Raw genomic sequence first — 20594 nt, 5'->3', positions numbered from 1 at the left:
CAAGTTGAGAAAGACACACACAAGCTATAAAAATGCAGTGTCAAAATTATTTATATTAAAATAGTTTTCCAGAATCTCACTCTAGTTTCTACTGTAATACTCTTACTAGTTGTGCATAACTGCTATCTCCTGCTATCTGAAACAACTATTCCCTATTAAAGTTTGACTTTTTGTAAAAAAAACAGTATTTCCTGGTATGTAGAAACCAACATAATGTCTCAGAGAATTCTTATGTTTTTCAGAGCATAATCAAAGACTAAACAAAGGTTTCTATATCTAATGATAAGAATACATGATTTATCAATGATTTCTTGAAGTCGCAATTTTTACTTTACATTTCAAACATGCTGAGATAGAAACAATGAAGTATCTAGGGACATAGGAATTTCTCTATTACTTTCCTTTTCACACGGACCAAAGAGCAATATATTTGAAAATGCTGAACCATGTTTGAGTTTCTCTGTTTTGAGAATTTACAGGGTTTTTAACCTTTATTTACTTTTTATATTCATATACTTAGATTTAAATATACACTTATCTACAAATATCACTTGTTTTATTTCAAAGGGCTAGATGTATCCACTTTTTCAAAGTCTGGCCCAGGATAAAAAGGAATACTAGTTTATTTGGGCTGAATCTTATTAAAACACATCTCCCATGGTATTTAATATATTTAAGTGTAATATATTACATGTTCCATGTCCAAATTGTTCACCCTGGCTTATATCCTTAACATACTGACAAATGCATTTACGTGGATTTTGGGGAAGACGAGAAGGTCAGAACATTATTTTATGTAGTTAGAAGAAAAGTAAGAACTAAAAGATATTACAATTCTAAATTCCAAATTCAGAAATAAACAGTCCTAGGAGAGAGAAAACAGCTCCTGCTTCACATTATTCATTCAAACTTAATTCTACCAACGTTAAACCTTATTAGGTACTAATTATGTGACCAATTCCTCCATATGTTTTATTAGTTTAATGAATAAATTTAAATGTGAAGTTTAAAGAACAAGAAAGTCAGAAAATGCACAGGTACATTTAACTTTAAGAAATGATCGACTAGTTTAATATCAGGAAAATGCATTTGTAAAAGGCAAACATCATAAAAGCTTTTGCAGTCTTAGATATAATAAAACATTACACTAAAATGTGAGGGAGTAAAACAAAATACCCTTCTCAACATTTCCCATTCTTACAATTGTTTCTGATGTAGTATACCAGCTATGGAAGGATCAAAACCTGTCTTAACAACAGTGTTACTTATGCTAAGAATGATCTTTTCACTAGAAAACTGGTGAATAATATTAACTTTATGAAGGATTAGAAAAGGATCAATCCACCAAAATAAAATAAATTCAAGATCCTCTTAATTTTAAGAGGTCTCCAAAGATAATAAAAATAATATTCTTTTGAAGTGTTAATATACACATAGGTCACATAAAGACCCATTTATAGATAAGAAATGAGAACTGCTTTAACACAGCTATAAATATATCAGAAACTATTTTCATCATAAATAAAAATACATACAACTAGTCTATAATTATTCTAATTGTCTACACTCATGATTAGATTATAAGTGTTAAACATTTTTCATAATGTTTAAAGATTGTAGATAACTAAGACATTTGATCCAATGGCAAGGAGTAAAATATATTTTCTCTAAAAAAGGTATAAATATAAGAAAGTTAAATAAACAATTACATGATTCTCAGCAGGTAAAGTTTTGGATTTTTATTTAGCACAAGCTACATTTCTTTCCACTTAATCAGAATTCAAAGAATGCAGTTAAGATTTTAAGACTAAACACATGACACGAAAGTTTTTGTAGATGTATTTTAAATGCATATCTATCAAAATGTACACTGGTATGCTATCTTGGATTTTGTAGAATCATAATTACTGATGAAATAAAAAAAAACAAATTACCAGAGGTTGGAGATTTGCAGCGATCCTCTGGAACAACAGTCCCTTCACTAATATCACACAGACCGGCTACAAAACAAAAACAAAAAACAAATCAACCCATACATTTATATAAGTGCAGTTTTGTCTTTTATTTATAGTACACATTTAACTACTGTCCATTTAAAAGAACCCAATAAATAAACAGACTGTGGTACTGATACCATGCTCATTGGGTTTGAGATAGAAACATTTTATATTAAAATACCTCAAACTAATACAGCACTCATCAGTTAAAACAAATAAAAATATAATCTATGATAAAATACAAAGTAAACAATATGTTATAAATTTGCCTGGTGACTGAAGTTATAAAAACCCCTGCAAATTGTCTAAACATTATGAATAAACAAAAACACATCAAGAGTTTGGACTAGCTGGGCAAGGAGTCACATGTCCGAGCCTCAGAAGTCAGGTGTCACATCGATGAACAGGATGTGTATGTATCACCAGTATCTGCTTTTCTATTACTTTGGTAAAAGACATGATGTCACATTTCCAACAGTCACTGAGAAAGCGTTCAAAGTAACATTTCCTGAGAACATGAGTAGTGAATTCAGCTTCTAAGAAAAGTTTCCTATTTTGAGGCACATATTAGTTTTTTTCATTAGACAGGAAGTTCTTGAATGAGAATTAGTCATTTTTTTTGTTTGTTTTTTAAGACGGAGTTTCCCTCTGTCGCCCAGGCTGGAGTGCAGTGGTGCAATCTCAGCTCACTGCAACCTGTGCATCCTGGGTTCAAGCAATTCTCCTGCCTCGGCCTCCCAAGTAGCTGGGACTACAGGTGCGCCCCACCATGCCTGGATAATTTTTTTGTATTTTTAGTAGGGATGGGGTTTCACCATGTTTGCCAGGTTGGTCTCGAACTCCTGACTTCCAGTGATCCACCCACCTAGGCCTCCCAAAGTGCTGGGATTACAGGTGTGAGCCACCATGCCCAGCCTGAGAATTAGTAGTTTTAAAAAAAATCTTCATCAAACTAATGGTCCTGGAAGAAAACCTGGTTTTTACAGTTCTAAGATGATAGATGTAATTATAGGTATGCATTTAATCTTTGATAAAATATTTGTTTATATACATGTACTCTTTATTGATAGAACACTAAGACAGAGGATCTCTAAACAGTAGTGATAACATACTCCAGTTTTATGACGTGACTAGTACTGAATAAAAATGGTCAAATTTGAAATTTTACCCCCTTGGTATTTTTGTCAACTGCTACTAAAGATTATACTTAGGGGAAACCACTTTAAGGTGTGAGTTGAGGGTCCTTATGATATAATAATTACTGAACTTATGGACTAAAAAAGTTATTAAACTTATATGATATAGTTATAATTCTTAAAAAGGCCGAGGAAGAAACATTTAGGAGTTGAATTACAGAATGTGGATAGAGAGGATTTAGTTTAGATATTAAATTAAACAACTGTTAAATAAGCTAAAAATCCATTCAGTGCCTTCATCTCACTCAGGGTAAAAGTCAAAGTCCAACCCTACTTGGTTAGGTGATGTAGATGATCCTACAGTATACTGTATCCTGTTACCTCTCAGACTATCTGCTGCTTTCACTGACTTGCCCACCACTGGTACTCTCTCTTCTCCAACCACACTGACTCCTCATTGTTCCTTGAACTCACCAGGTGTACTGCTTCAGAGCAAACTGAGCTTGTTCTCTTGCATGAAATGTTTTTTGTTTGATTGACTGTTTTCCCAGACATCCTCATGGATAATAGCTCTCTCACTTCCTTTAAACCTGAAATCATCTAGACACTATTTTATTTTAAATTTAACACTCCATCATTGATATTTCAAATCCTCCTTCAATTACTTTTCCCCTCGGCACTATTAATGTAATCTACTGTATATTACTTATCTTCTTAAGTGTGTGTCTCTTCCAGTAGAATGTGAGTTCCATGAGGGTAGAGAATTTTGTCTGTTTTGCTGCCTATAATGGTGCATAGCACATGGTAGCCTCAATATCTGTTGAATGGTTGAGTGAATACATGCGAAAGAATTTCATAGCATGTAACCTAATCCATCCCCTCTATTACTGCCAGAATCCCTTCAACAAATATTCCTAGGAATACAGCTACCTAGGCTCTGTTCAAACCTATCTCACTCAACCCAATTAGCTAAGTGGTCTTAAGTGACATTTACTGAGTACTTACTATGTGCCAGATATGATTTTAAGTGCTTAATTTATTTAACCCTAACAGCAGCAAATGAAGTAGATAGTATTATTCTCATTTTACAGAAGAAGAAACTGAGGCACTGAGTGTTGTAGGCATTTTATACAGGAACAAAAACTTAATTACTTATAGAAATGGTCCACTTAATTGCCACTCTTAGAGTTTTTTTTTTTTTTTTTTAACTGGTAGAAAAGCTCTGCATGCTTTAGGATAAAATCTGCTTTTTATAATGCCCTGATTTAAAAATGAGGAGAAAATACAACATAAACATAGAACTGTAATTTTAACTGTTCTAAACTTCTCACATTAATATATTCAGCAGTTCTGCCACATTACTGGCACATACGAAGTTGTGGTCAACAGTAACAAAACAACCACCTGAATGCCAGCAATGTTCACTCACATGATTAGGTATGCCACATGTGTCCTCTCACTTAATAATCACACCAACTTTATGAGGCAGTCACCATCTTCATTTTATAAATGAGGACACTGAGCTTCAGAGAAATATCCTTTCTAGCATCACAAACTTATAAAAAGAGCAGAGATTTAAACTTAGATGTGCTTATACAAAATCTCCAATTATGTTTCACTGTGTTTTCTGTTCTATATGTAAACAATCAATCTTTATAACCTAAACTCAGGACTCAACATGTATTGCTGATAAATCTCATTTCTTTGGTTTAAATTTACTGTTTCTACCTATAAATTATATTTTTGAGTTGTTACTCTGCCATCAAATGCAATATCTACCTCCCCCTTAAATAGTGACCATTCTTATAAGCATATCTTCTCTTTCAAAAGTCCAGACAGGAAGCTACATTTACTATTTAAAATATTCAACAAAACATAATCCTATGTTATTCAACACAATATATCCATTAACTGAGGCACACTACATCGAGTTAATTAGACTACACATTAATCCAGTACCATGGTTTAACTGAGAGGGCTGGCAAATGTCTTCTGTAAAGATCCAAGTAATAAATAGTTCAGGCTTTTTCAGCCAAAACCAAATATTCAGCTGTTCTGCTGCAGCACAAAAGCAGCTATAGACAACACATAACAAATAAACATGGTATTTTTCCAATAAGACTGTATTTACAAAATCAGGCACTAGGCTGGTTTTGGCCTACAGACAATAGTTTGCTGACTCTTGGTTTAATCAATCTTTCCATCATTAAACTGAACTAGGTATTTAGGTCACTTCTACCTGTCTGGTTCACAAAAATATCGTAAAAGTAATTATCAATACCTCATTAACTTCAGGCAACATTATGTCATAAGTCATCAATGTAGTTACCAGATTAAAAAAGTAAAATTGATTTTGCTACAACTTACTTTTAGCGAACTTCTGCTGACTTCTATTGATCATTTCTATTTTCTATATGCACATAGCAACTCATTCTAGAATTCTGACTAATTAGTGCCTCAAATCAACTGAAATGTAAAATGTTTGACCTTCACCAACTGGGGATCCCTTTTAAATTCACCAATTATCTTGAAATTCTTTCTATTATTGCTTGGTCTGCCTCATTTACATAAAGGACCTTAGGATTTAGTTTCTCTTTATTATTATAATAGCTTTCATACTTTCCAGAGAGAAAAATGACTCTTCTTAATGTAGCACTCAAAGTTACTTAGTTCTGCTTTCTACTAATGTACACACAATCATTAGTATATTTAATATACACACAATCATTAGTAGTTTTATCATTCTACTGAATGATAAAATGACCAGCAAAACAATATATATATTATCCTACAGTTCATTTTTAGTAGAATCAGATATTTAGCAGATATATGGGTAGCTGAAATACTTCATTACTGTTTGCCCTTGTGACAGTTTTAGAATTTTTATTATGAAAACACAGCCTATATTTTACTCAATAAAGCAACTGTATTGTAATACAGCTATGACACATTTAAACTTAGCCTAAACAGTTTTGTCTTAAAATTCATGTGAACTACATTCTTTATAAAAATATATCAGCATCTATTTGTAGAAAAACAAAAAAATTTCTCCAAACTGTTCTTATAAAAAAGCCTGAAGAACAATTTGATGATATTTGGTCTACACCTAAGAATATGTTATAAAAGATATGTGTTAGGAAGAATATTATTTTTTACATCATGACAAAGAATTTTTATACCAATCATTCTATATTTAATTTTATTTCAAATATTTATAAATTTTGGGGGATTAGAGTCAGAAATATTCTTAAGATGTTATTTTAAAACATACTTTAATATAATTTTAATTTTTATTTAAAACACAACCCTAAATATTGACAAAGCGAGATATAACAATGGGTAAATATCTTAAACTAATAAAGAAAAACTCAAATAGTTCTCCTGTGCCTAAATAGCTAATTCTTCAATAACAAAATAAAGCAAATAATAATATAAATAATATGTATTATGAGGTTTACTGGAGAATCATAATGTGGGATGCAGTGAAATTTTAAAAAGTATTTTTAAAATTAGATGGTAAAAATCAGTCTCTATCCTTAGATAAATCTAGGCATTTAATTTCTAGCAATTTTACATAAGCTAGTATAAGGTATAACGGAGAAAAGAGGTTAATTTTATGGATAGTGAAATTTTTACCACATTTGTAAAATAAATTAAAGGTTTTATCTTCAAAAAATATTTCTTCTCTATCATGATAATTTTCTAACATTCTAGCATTAAATATTAGTATCTTGGCTTTATAAAGAAATAGAATTGGGGCACAAGTATTTAAACAGCTGTTTTCATATACATGTCATGAGATGAATCTAAGTAATGAGTACAGTGTTTTAGACATAGAATGTTTTAATAAGCTCTTTTAAAAATGAACACAAAAACTCCCAATGATTTTACAAAGAACAAACATGCCAAGGCATAAATGACTTACTTAAAAAAGAAGAACGTAGTTTTTTCATAGATTCAGAATATAAGCTAGAAAGGCCGCACATGCAAGAAGTCACAATCAGCACACCTTAGTGAAGCAATGAAAAGCGGAAGAAGTAAAAGGAGACAAAAATACTAGAATGGTATGGTTGGGACAACAATCTCTGCTGAAGATATTACATGACAAAATGATCACATTCAAACAAAAACAGAAAAACAAAACTTTGAAAAGAAAAATTCAATCATCAAGCCAAAGTAATAGAAAGGTCTATATCCCCTCATTTTTTCCCCCATGAATTATAAAATTTTCAGTATTAGTTAATAATGTACCAAACACAACAGAAAAATGATTTGCAGAATGAGGTTTAATTCAGAGGGGATTGAGTTAGGAAGTACAGACCAGAGCTTCCCAAATGGTGTTTCAATACACACCGGTATTCTGCAAATGAGTTAAGTATGCCCCAAATAGGTTGCCCTCAATCTCTGGTCCAGCTGGGCAAGACAGGCCCGGGGGAAACTGGATCCTGCAGGCCAGTTACAACTGGAAGTCTCATTAGTGTACCCTGTGTGCCATATATCAAATACCATCTTTTTGTGTGTGTCATGAAATAAAAAAAGGGCAAGAAGTACTGGTATATATAGCTAAGTATACATGTGTACCTTGAGGTATTACGGTAGAACATTTAAAATTAATATTAATTACCTAGCAAACATAAAAGAACTCTATAAAGAGAATTCTCAATGAGTGTGGGCTTACATTTAATCAAAGCTATCTGAAAATGGTATATTTTCAAAGAAATAAAATTTACTTTTGCATTTTCCTTTTTTTCCCCACATGGGAATGATTCCTTTGAATTAAATGGTTTAAACAATAAATCATTGGTCTTACAAAAACCAAACAATGAAAAGGAGCAAAAACTTAGAAAGTAGCTTTTTTTATATAATAATTATACAAATATTCCTGTCATTATATTTTAGCTGAAAAGTTTGCTCCTGTGGTTCTTTCTCAATGTGCAATAAAATCCTACAATATTAAAAAGAAAAGCAGGCTGGGTGTGGTGCCTCACGCCTGTAATCCCAGTACTTTGGGAGGCTGAGGCAGGTGATCGCTTGAGTCCATGTGTTTGACACCAGCCTGGGCAACATGACAAAACTCCATCTGTACAAAAAATACAAAAAATCAGCTAGGTGTGGTGGCATGTGCCTATGGTCCCAGCTACTCAGAGGGCTGAGGTGGGAGGATCACCTGAGCCCAAGAGGTCAAGGCTGCAGTGAAGGCACTACTGCACACCAGTTTTGGTGACAGAGTGAGACCCTGTCTCAAAAAAAAAAGCAAAACCACCACTATAGAAAACAAAAATAAGACTCACACCTTTTGCTAGTTTTTGGCAGTTTATATATACAGACTAAATCAGGCAAGCTGTTTACCTAACTATAATACTTATATTCACAAAAGTAAGCCAGGATTTATAGAAATCCTAAAGCTCAGGATTTTCTTTTCTTTTCTTTTTACCTCCTGAAGGCTGTCGAGATTTACGAGGAGATCGGGGTTCTCTCCGATAAGGATCATTAGAGCCATATAATTCAATAGTGCCCAGGTTGAGCAGCACTGCTTTCTGGAGGTAGTCAACCATAGCAATGCCATTGCAATTGCCAAAAACCACCCTGGGAATAGGAAAACAACAAACATTTTAGCACAAACAAATAATTCCAAGAAAATGTACTACAGTCTGTAAGGCTGAAGAAAGAAGCATGGTGAGTCTTTCAGAAAATTCTTCGAAACAAAAGACAACTATAGGAACTGAAATACAGGTTACATATGCCTACTCACGGAACTCTTTAGATCTTCTGCAGACATTATTTAATATCACTAAATCAATCAACTGTATTGTTTATAAAAATATTTGGCATAGGAGTTGAAACTTGATGAGAGATATAAATCTCTCATATCTCGCAATGCAACATCTATTCTTCTACCTTGGGGGCATTTTGAGCTCTTCATGGGTGGGAGACATTCCCTTCTATTAGGCAAGTAGGAGATTATACTTTGGGGTAAGTTTTGGTAATCATTCAAGTCAAGAATAAAAAGTAGAAAGCATACATCTTGGAGGCCCTTTGGGATGTTCTAAATACCTTCTCAATTATGAGTCAGGAACTATAAACCAATCAACTATGAATAAAGGAAATTTATTCTTTTAAGATCTTTTAAGCCAGGAATGGAAAACTGACATGTATAGAGAGCTATATAACTAAGTAAAAGAGGACATGTAAGCACCATGGTTACTCAAGATTGTATGGCACATCTAATGAGGAAAAGCTTCAACTCAGTTCCAGCTGAAGCTGCCATGCAGAAACACGGACACGGCCAGATAATCAGATTTTTAAGTTGGAGCTCTAAGTATGGATTTATATAGTCTTGGTAACTAATTAAAATTCTAAAAATACACAGAAAGGGCCAAACAAAATACAAGTGTAAGCCTAGTGAGGTCTGTAATAGATTCCTTTGAAACTTCCTATTGGTTCTTTTTCTCATTTCCTATGTTTTCTTTACGGTTGTGGAAAATAAATATTTAAAAGAAGAAAGTTTGTGCTCTTACATTGTGTGGCAGCAAATAAAAGATATGAAAGAAGACTATCTCAGACTGTAGCCAGTGTTAGTTTGATGTACAGTTGTCCCTTGGTTTCTTCAGAAGCTTGGTTCCAGGACCCCCACAGATACTAAAATCTGTGGATGTTCAAGTCCTCAATATAAAATGGCATAAAATTTGCATGTAACCAACGTACAGTCTCCCATATACTTTAAATTATCTTGAGATTATTTACATATACCTAATACAATGGAAATGCTATATAAATAGTTTTTATATTGTATTTAAAAATTTTTTTTAATTGTTGTCTTTTTTTTTGGTTATATTTTCTGAATATTTTTCATCTGCAGTTGGTTGAATCCATGGATAGAATAGGCGGATACAGAGGGCTAACTGTATAGCTGCAAGAGACAAAATAGGTGGTGGGAGCTACCAGCAAGAAAATAAATGAATGATTCCCTAGGGCTAGCATCAAGCAAGAAGACAATGAACTACACATGATAAATAGCTCTGGGACTGAACAGTTAAGAAGCAGTTTCTTACACTGTGGTGTTGATTTCTGAAACAAGAAAATAACAAATGCTTTATAAGTCTATCATATTGTAATAAAATATGTATAATAACACTATATGGCTGAAGGCATGAATTGATAAATAAAACAAGTATACTATAGTATAGATGAATATTAATTATTGTCATGCTTTTACAATTTATACAAGTTAATTGGAAATAGAAAGAAAAACTACAGAACTACACTTCAACATTTACAAAAATCAGTTTTATAACAGTTTTCTGGGTTCATATTGTTAGATTTCCATTATAATAATTATTAATAAGAAAATTATTTCTGGGAGTATATGTAGGAGAGGATATACTGACTTTAAAACTTCATCACAAATAATTTATTGGTCCATGAGGCATTTAACTTTACATCAGGAAATACTGCATGCATACCCAAAGTAAGTTATTCAGAATGAAATTATGTTCCAAATAAACAGTGAATTTCATCCGAAATTAAAGTTATAGAATGCCATTTTAGGTGACGATATAACAAAGACCATCCTTTCTATTTTTAAAAACAAAATGACATATGGAATACTATGAAGAGACTTAGAAACAAACATAACTTATACTTACAGTCCATAGGAAGAATTGACTGCCAGGCTGGTTATTTGTTGTGGTGGTTCTCCACCCACCCAAACCAACTGAATAACTAGTTCTGTCTGATAACCTGGAGACTGTTTAAGTGGTGAGTTTTTAACTCTAAAATAAAAGAAAACATGGAATCTTTAAACCATTTTCAACTATTGGCCTATATGATTATAAATAACTTTTTATATGAAACGATACTAGATACTTAAATATATAAAAATCAGAATCCTGTTATCTAGAAGCATTTAACCTAGTTGGAGGGACTAAGTATGTAATTAACAAAAATAACTCATATGCAAACTCTACATATAAAGTGGGGGAGGACAGCAGGGGTGAAGGAAAAGAAGAGAAAATAAGAAGTGAGGAGGAAGAAGAGGGAGAAAGGAAAGAAGGCAGGGAGGGCTGGGGAGAAAGATGAAGAGAAGCAGCAGTCCAAGGACTAAGAGGAGAAAAAAAAATCAAGTTAGAAAAAAATGTAAGTTAGAAAAGCAGGTTTAAAAATGGCTGGGCGCAGTGGCTCACGTCTGTAATCCCAGCACTTTGGGAAGCCGAGAAGGGTGGATCACCTGAGTTCAGGAGTTTAAGACCATCCTGGTCAACATGGTGAAACTCTGTCTCTACCAAAAATACAAAAATTAGCCTGGCGTGGTGGCGTGTGTCTGTAGTCCGGCTACTCTGGAGGCTGAGGCAGGAGAATTGCTTGAACCCGGGAGGCAAAAGTTGCAGTGAGCCGAGATCGCGCCATTGCACTCCAGCCTGGGCAACAAGAGCGAAACTCTGTCTCAAAAAAACCAAAAAAACAAAAAAACAAAACTTAAAAACATGAAGTAACAAAACGAAAACTGTCCAAAAACAAGTTTAAAAAATGAGTTAAAACAAATATGAGCAATGTGTGTGTGTGTGTGTGTGTGTGTGTGTGTGTGTGTGCGCCTACTTTCACTATAAAACAAATCTACCTTGACTTTGAGGTGACAGTATTTTTGATCTCAGAGACTCTTTTTTAATAATTGCTGGATAATGCTACAAACAATGCTCTTGCAGAACATACTCAGACAGAAAATCCATGTTCAAGGATTGATAAGTGTTAAGTTTGGCCACAGTGGTAGGAGTGTGTAGTAAAAGTGAGAAGACAGCAAGACAGGCCAGGGCCAGATTTTAGAGGGTCTTCAAGTCCTGTCCACAAAGGTTTGATGTTGGTAGAAAGAACTCTCAGCAAGCTGGACTTTGAGTACTGATTCTGTTACTCACCAGCTGTCTTTTCACCTAGAAAGTGGGACTATAACTACCTAGTCACAATGTGAGGAAATTGTGACTGCCTATGAAAAGTACTTTGTACATGGTCAAATTAGACAAAGGTAATATATTTTCATTATTAAAGAATTAAGACAGGCCGGGTGCAGTGACTCACACCTATAATCAGAGCACTTTGGGAGGCCGAGGTGGACAGATCACTTAAGGTCAAGAGTTCGAGACCAGCCTGGCCAACATGGCGAAACCCTGTCTCTACTAAAAATACAAAAACTACCCGGTGTGGTAGCGAGCGCCTGTAATCCCAGTTACTCGGGAGGCTGAGGCAGGAGAATCGCCTGAACCTGGGAGGCGGAGGTTGCAGTGGGCTGAGATGGCCCCACTGCACTCCAGCCTGGGCGACACAGTGAGATCTCCATCTCAAAAAAAAAAAAAGAAGAATTAAAAGCCAATGAAGGTTGATAAGAAACATTTGGGGAAGATTAATTTGGTGAACATAGGTAAGACGAAGTAGAACAGGGATACCAGTTGGGAAGTTCCTGTGATTCTGATGTGAAACAAGAAAAAGGGAGACTGAAACACATTAATGGAGTAAGAAAAGACAAGGCTTTACATTTCAGGAAGGCAGAAACCTTGCAGCTATTAATACTTTTAACACTGGCACAAAAGAGGTACTCAATATTTACTGAATGAATTGGAGGTTGAGTAGAGGTAGGGTACAGGAAGAAAAGAAGACACAGTGAATGTACAATCAGATAGAAGGAAGGGAGGGAGGGAGGGATAAAGAGGTAGTTTTAGGAGACTATGGGGTTAAGTTTGAGATGATGGTAGAGAACTACAAGTGAAACTAATCAGCAGGTAGTCAAATCTATTCCCAAACCTCATGAATAGTTAAGTCCATGCTGAACTAAACTTGTCATTAGGATTTTGGAAAGGAAGAGTTAAAGAGGGGTTTAAAAGAGTGTGAGACCTTCTGAAACAATACCTGCTACACTTGTACCAGAAAACTTCAAGTGTACTTGAAAGACACATTTTTTAAAAAAAATGTGAACAATTTTAGTGTGTGACTGCTTTTATTGTAAAAAACTCTACTATGACTTTAAGTTAAAAACATTTTTGATTGCACAACTCTTTGCCTAGTAACTGCTGTAGCAAAACATATGCAAAGCCTGGTTACTTCAGCAATTCTTAAGGCTTCTGCCTTGAAATGACAGTGTGTGAAAGACAGCAGGAAGACTACTCAATGTTGAATTTCCTGCCACCAAATTCAGAGGTAAGAACCCTTCTGAATCATTTAGTTGGTATTTCTAATGAGGAAGACCATGGCACCTCATGTTTTGATGACATACATGCTAGGAAACAGCAAAAGTTGTTCAGACTTCAGGGTAAATGTGAATCACTGAGGGCACTGCTTATACGAATTGAGCTATAGTTCACTTCTGGCTGGCCAAGGTTTGCAAGGCAATGCATTCAGAACTCTACACTGGCTGACGCAAAATTTCTGAATTATTCTCAGGGAAATACCCACTAATCAGCTACAGCTCTCCATCTCAAGCAATAGAGTAACAACTGAGGCATTTCATTTCTTCCCAGAGTCAGCCTTGACACAGGAGTAGACTGAAGGGTCTGAGTGGTCTGTCTTCTCTTTCTATGAATTAGGTACAGAAGGTTAGGGTCAAGGAAGTGTCCTCCCTCCCTCTGGCATATTAAATGTGCACGACAAATTCTCAAGAGCAGAACCAGGCATTCCAGGGATAATTTTAGACGTGCATATATGGGCACATTTCAGATTTAAGTGACCAGGACACACAGAACTCATGGAATTCTTATTTTAGTTAGTATAAGGAAAGAAAAAAATGTTCTTAAGTAAAAATAAAAAGGCAGCCAAACATGATGCAAAATGGTAAAGGATGAGAAACCTAAGCTGAGAAATGAAAGCAGGTAAGTTACATTTTAAAAATATGAAATGGGAAGAGGGTGTTATGCTTCATTCTAAATGGTTATGGTATCATTTTAATGTTTTTAATGTATTTAAGTTAATTTGTATACTTTTTAAGGAAAAAGTTTTATAAAGAGCTTCATAATTTGTACAAACGTATTTTAAATGTTAAAGTGATGTGTAGAGCCTCACAGTTTCAAAATGATTGTTTGAGCAAGTACCTTGCAAAGGGACAATAAAAATAATTCAAAAACATAAAATTTCATTGCTAAAAGAAACAAGTCAAACAGCTGCCTTTTCTTTTTCACCTCTTTTTTTAAGAGACAGAATCTCACGCTGTCACCCTGGCTGGAATGCAGCTATGATCATAGCTCACTGTGACCTTGAACTCCTGGGCTCAGGCAGTCCTCCCCCTTCAGCCTACAGGTGATGTCACCATGCCTGGCTAATTTTTAAAAAAACTTTATTGTAGAGATGGTGTCTTACTGTGTTATCCAGACTGGTCTTGAACTCCTGGATCAATCCCCTTCCTTGGTATTGAACAGCTGCTTTTAAAATGTTTCTTCAAATAAACCAATTGTGTACAAAGGCATTTTATATGAAAAAAGCCTCAATATTAATTATATTTTAACATCAATTTTTGTTATACTTCTTACTTTAAGAAACTGGCCTCTAGGACTGTGGACTAAAACAATGTGAAGTTAATAAATACCTGCATTTATTTGAAGACTATTAAAAGAAAAAAATTAGGTACAAGTTGTTTGTGATTTTTAAAAAATCACGAATACATAGATTTTAGACAAAAATGTCCAAAACTTGTACTTTATGTCTTTCACTAGCTTATACAATATTCTACTAAAAGACTAGTTATCTCTCTCATGACTCTGTCTCCAAAAATTGGTCCTTTAGGAAGGTAATACTAGAGAATTATTATTACTAACAAATTAATTTTAAGATAATGGCTGAAGAAAAGGAAATAGTTATCATGCAGTCCTATGTTTACAATCTTCCCATGTGTTCTTGTTCTTGGGTTTTCTCTAAAATCCAGAAAAAGGATCAAAATAACCATAACTTTATGATATTTTTTACTATGATTTGTTTATATATCTAATTTTAAAAATCAATACTTAAAATTTTAAGTAATGTTGTAATTTAAATGTATAACTTGATGTAACAATATATAACATTATCTGTTAAAGTTAGTAAGAATTTGTATTTATGTGACCAGCCAAACCACCCCCCACCACTGCCAAAAACAAAAATCAGGCATGTGTGCACACGCACACACACACACATATACACACACACTCAAATTAGCAGGACTGCTTCTCCACATCTGTTGTATTTTCTTGAGTGTCAGTGGAACTCCTGGGCTTCTCTTTACCCTCTTTCTAACTCTATCCCAGGAATGGTAGAGTCCCTATGTAGCTGGTAAATATGGAAATAATTAATGTAGCCCTCTCATTTTCCCCTCAACCTGCGTTCATTTGGGAGCAAGTCTGCCCAGGGGATGCATTTTCTTTTCTGCTGCTGCAAAGGCAGTGTTCTTAATACTGCCATGACTGGGAGGATAAGGCTATCTCTGGATACAGGTCAGTCAGTACCAGGAAACCTACCTGGCTCTTGTGCTAGTTGGCATCTTTACCTTTAACAGTAATTAAGGTGATATTTTTAGTCACCATCTGAAATTATTTTATTTCTTAATGTGTTAAGAATACAGATGGGGGCCAGACACAGTGGCTAACATCTGTAATCCCAGCACTTTGGGAGGCCGAGGCAGGCAAATTGCCTCCATGTTTGAGATCAGCCTGGGTAACATGCCGAAAACCCATCTCTATAAAAAAATACAAAATTAGCTGGGCGTGGTGGTGTGCGCCTGTCATCCCAGCTACGTGGAAGGCTGAGCTGGGAGGACTGATCGAGCCCAGGAGGTTGTGGCTGCAGTGAGCTGTGATCACGCCACTGTACTCCAGCATGGGCAACAGAGCGAGACCCTGTCTCTTTAAAAAAAAAAAAAAAGATTCCAGATAGGTAAAGAGAAGTATAATTACTGGGCTCCTTCGTAGATTCTAGTAAGCAATTACAGGTGACAGGACTCTGGCTGAATCTCCTATGTGTGTCTTTAAAGTCTGAACTGTTTCAAAGTTCCATCCATTTTATAAAACATACTGACAGGGCAGTTTACCTCTACCTGACACCAAATGCTACTTCCAAAAAGAACTGTCCCTTAAAACATTAACAGTCTCAAGATAAAATGAATTTATAAAGTTTTACTATACATGAGGTTAGTTGTTATAAAGTTTTATTATACATGAGGTTAGTGTACAAAAAAACAAAATAGAAGAAAAATTATTAAAGTAACTCAAAACAATGTAATTGCCTTATGCATCACTTGTCATATGCTCAAAGGTCTAAAGGACAGCTGTTATGTTATATTTTACTATTCATCTGGTGTTTTACTATCAGTGGTAATTTTAATACTGCAATTTTGGACTTACTTTTGTTAACAGATAAATAATATTAAATGGAATAATTCCAGGCTAATCAAATTATAGGAGAAGAGTGGTTTGGGTAAGAGATTTAAAATTATTTATTTACATTATATAGTAATGTAAAAACTCAATGAAAAATAAAACAGTTTTAATGACTGTTTTTAAAAAACACCCCCCCCCATTTTTTTTAGCTCTTGTCACCAGGTGGTCTACAATAACAATATACTGCTTATTAAAAATAATGTTACAAACATTTCTAAAGATCATATTTTGGTCTGTTATCCTGTGAGGGCAAGCAGTATTCAAAGCAAGTCTAGAACATCTTGACAGAAATTAAGGATGGTCACAAAAGTTCGGAGGTGGTGTTAAGAAGACACAAACACCAACTTAAAAGAAGCTCCCTCTAGAAAACTGTGACAAAATCACATTAAGTTGATTAAATTCAGTAAGTTAAAACAAATTGCCTATAAAAAATACCTAGAGTTCCACAGTGATATTCAAAAGGAAAAAAAAATCATCAAATCACAGTCATTAGTTATTTTAGGATTCAGAAAAAACTGTTAAGATGTTATTGTGTGTATATCCCAGGATTGGCAAAGTGTATCCACACACAAAAGATAACAATTAATGCCAACAACAAAAAGGATTCTCCTCACATATTTCATTAATGGATTGGCTAATGAGACTGTCTACTGGGACTAACCATCAGCTTAAAAGGAATTCCTATATTAAGTGACATTCCACTAAATAATTACAAAAGATTAATAGTGTGCCATGACATTCCATCACAAGTATAAAAAGTCCTCCCAAACAAGAAAGAAGGCCATACCATAATCTCAGGTCCATGAACAATAAAGAAAAGTCATAATTGCAGAACTAAGTCAGTATTACCTTTAAAATGGATTTGGGTACCATTGCACTCTGCATTTTGGTTTGCTGGTTTTAACAGCTGCTGCTGGTTGCTGCCTTAATTATTATCCTTGCTCTTTCAGTCAGTAAAAAAACTGGGAAAAAAGGCCTTTCTAAGAACAGAGGACAAAGACTCACCTATCAGGCCGGCCTTTAACTTTAACCTAGAAAGCCAAGGTAAGAGGTCTTGTCACTCTGGTCCAAACAGTACTGCTTCTCCTGTCAGTACTATTTCCTCTGACCTATCTTGTCATGAGAAAGCAGTGCATTGATGGTGTTTTTTCTTCAGGTAGGAAAAGAATTTAATGTTTTATACTGCTGGATCTCTGACCACAAGCCTAAGAATACTTGGAGGCATAAGAAATTATGAAGTACAAACTAAATAAATTATTCTAATTCTGTTGAAGATAATGTATGTTTATATGGAATTGTTATTTTGTTAAAATGTCACTTCAGTAGTTGAAAACACTGTTTCAGAAATACAGAAATATGTTACAAAAAATGCCCCAAAGACAAATTGTACTATGTATGTCACAAAAATTAAATTTAACAAAGGGCTTGGGAAAAAAATATTAAAATCAGAATCAAGGGCATTAATGGAACATTTACAATTTTAAGTATAAAGTAGTATTGAAGAAGTAATAAAGGGGAAAAGTGTAGAATTCTGTATTCCCAAGTCTCATTCTAGTTAAACATGTGCTAGAACTACAGTTATAAGTGTGTATATTTTAGTACGGGTATGAGAGAGAGAGGAGAGAAAGAAAAAATCGATACCTTTGTGAGAAATGTAGCTGCTTAACCTCAATGGGTATATACTGTTTGGATCAGAGGTTCTCTTCCTTGGCACTACTGATGTTTTGAGCTGGGTAATTCTTTGTTGTGTGCACTGCCTTGTCCATTGCAGAATATTTAACATCAACCCTGGCCTCTACCCACTAAGTGTCAATAGCATCTCCCTTCCTCATGTTGTGTCTACTAAAAACATCTCCAAATGTCCCCTAGGGAACAAAATCATATGCAAATGAGAGCCACTGGCTTAGAATACATGATCTTCAATTTTTGTAAACATATAATTTTCTAAAACTCTGTATTTTTAAAATGATTGTAAAATAAAAAAACTATTCATTTTATCTTTGGTGTGAGTGCATTATTCATTACACAGACATTCTTCCCAGAAATTATTTATCTACCAGTAGAAGAGACTCAAGCAGATTAAAGTAAAATAGTGCAAAGCCTGGTCCTTTTAATAAATGCGAATTATTTCTCTTACTTACCACCCTCTCTACCTTGAACCTAGTACACTCTGGCTTTTGCCCTCTACCAATCTACTGAATCTCTCTGAGTGCCACCAGAACCACCTTTCCGTCATTATCCTAGTTGAATTCTTTGTAAATATACTATTAATCACATAGTCTTCATGTAATTTTTCAATGATTTTAACTCCTTACTCATTGTTTTATTTCTCTGCCTCTATCATTTAAACATTGTAACCACTCAATAATAAAAACTGGACAGAAAAAATAAAACTTTATCCAATTTATCCCTGTATAAAAGCAAGATATATTTAAATTTAGGATGCAACAATAAAAGGTTTTAAATAAAGATATGGTGGTGCTAGTGAAGATTCAGAAAAAGAAAATGATCAGAAAACAACTGAGTCTTAAAGACTTTAAAAAACAGAATTTTCAGAGTCGTAGAAAGCAGTCAGAACATAAATCCAAGCTACATATAAATCAAGACTAAAAACACTGATGGATTTAGAAGACTGAGCGATATATACAGGTTAGATCCTTGCTGCTTTACGAGAATGTTTGGAGATTAAACCTTAATATTTTAAGGATAATATCATGAAATGCAATCATATTCCTCTTGATGTCACAGAAAAATGAGTTGGACTAACCATAGCAAAACACAGGAAGAACCATTCTTATGCCATTTTGCTATATCAAAAGAAAATGTTACCATAGCTCTACTAATGCTTACAATTTATATAAATTAAAAGATAATATCCAAAACTCCTCTGTAGTTTTTTATAACTTACTTTAAACAAGGTACATTATCACGAAGTCCATCAGATGAACTGCTACTGGTAGATGGATGAGACTGAGGAGGGATGGGCTGAGGGTTGGACCCTCCCACGGGTGTTGGCAAAGGTGGTGGCTGCTCACCCTCCGGAGTTTCCACATCATTTATCTCATATAATAATCGAACTTCAAGCATCTGTTGTAAAAGTAAGGTAGTTTACTTACTCCTAATAATTATTGCTCATTTTATCACAATTTATGCACACATACACACATACTTTACATAAATTTCAGTGGCAAGAAGATTTTTAAAGGTAAAGATTTAGCATGATTTCAAAAAATAAGGATTTAGCAAGAAAGAAAATGTTCTTGACTCAGGGAGTACACACACAAACGTGCAGTATGATTTTAGAATGTATGGTACCTGTGTTAATATCAAATTAGAGTAGACTCATATTCATATTAGCTTTCCTTAAAGGAAACATATCCTATACTTAAGGATTTAAATAATCAGTGAAAATATATGCAAAAAATGCTGTTTTTTACAAAAGAGAGATAATAATATAAATACTAAGGTGTTTTCAAAAGTTCTGCACAAAACTGACTGCAAAAAGTCTTCCAAATCATCCACAAATTTAAAAATGTGGATGAAAATAACTTGACCATGAAAATAACTAAGACATTATTACCGGAATGACTTCTGTGATTACTTCCTGCTTGCTGAATCTATAAATAATGACATGAGCTGAAACTCCAGCTATGCACAGCATTCTACTTTCTGGACACCAGGAGATGATCTGAATGGCATAGGGATCTTCATCTACAATGTCTGTGTTTGGCCTGTCATCTTTATTTCTTGACTTTTCAAATACTTTGGATGTCTTTAGCTTATATAATACTTGTAGAGTTACTGGAAAAAGGATAATATATGTCAGATACTTTAATACAAAACGATCAAACATAAGGTAACATTTAATCACTCACACTATGTATAGAAAATGGTCCATATTTAACTACATCATATTTTCATTTCTCAATTTACATTAGTCTATTAAACATTCAGATAATAAATTCTTTGTTCTCATTGACCAAACAAGAGTGTGCTCATTGTATTCATGAAGAAAAATCTATTATCACAATGGATTTTAGGTAACCTTAAAAAAATGAGTAATAAAAACATTTTGGAAA

The 20594-nt window shown here is 34.1% G+C and overlaps 1 protein-coding gene across 3 annotated transcripts in view; it reads right to left on the bottom strand.

Moving 5' to 3' along the window:
- Positions 1 to 20594, bottom strand: part of STXBP5 (syntaxin binding protein 5) — a 184983-nt gene that overhangs the window by 49729 nt on the left and 114660 nt on the right. For all 3 annotated transcript variants that reach the window (XM_024248132.3, XM_054558276.2, XM_024248133.3), the window contains exons 15-19: positions 20096 to 20316; positions 19424 to 19602; positions 10780 to 10905; positions 8568 to 8719; positions 1935 to 2000 (exon numbers count right to left, since the gene is read on the bottom strand). In XM_024248132.3, the coding sequence (XP_024103900.2) occupies positions 1935 to 2000; positions 8568 to 8719; positions 10780 to 10905; positions 19424 to 19602; positions 20096 to 20316 (744 nt within the window). The remainder of the gene's footprint in view (positions 1 to 1934; positions 2001 to 8567; positions 8720 to 10779; positions 10906 to 19423; positions 19603 to 20095; positions 20317 to 20594) is intronic.

This window comes from Pongo abelii, chromosome 5, assembly GCF_028885655.2.
Source record: "Pongo abelii isolate AG06213 chromosome 5, NHGRI_mPonAbe1-v2.0_pri, whole genome shotgun sequence".
NCBI classification, from domain to species: domain Eukaryota; kingdom Metazoa; phylum Chordata; class Mammalia; order Primates; family Hominidae; genus Pongo; species Pongo abelii.
The sequence above is the reverse complement of the archived record's forward strand: the minus strand, read 5'-3'. Positions and strand labels throughout refer to the sequence as shown.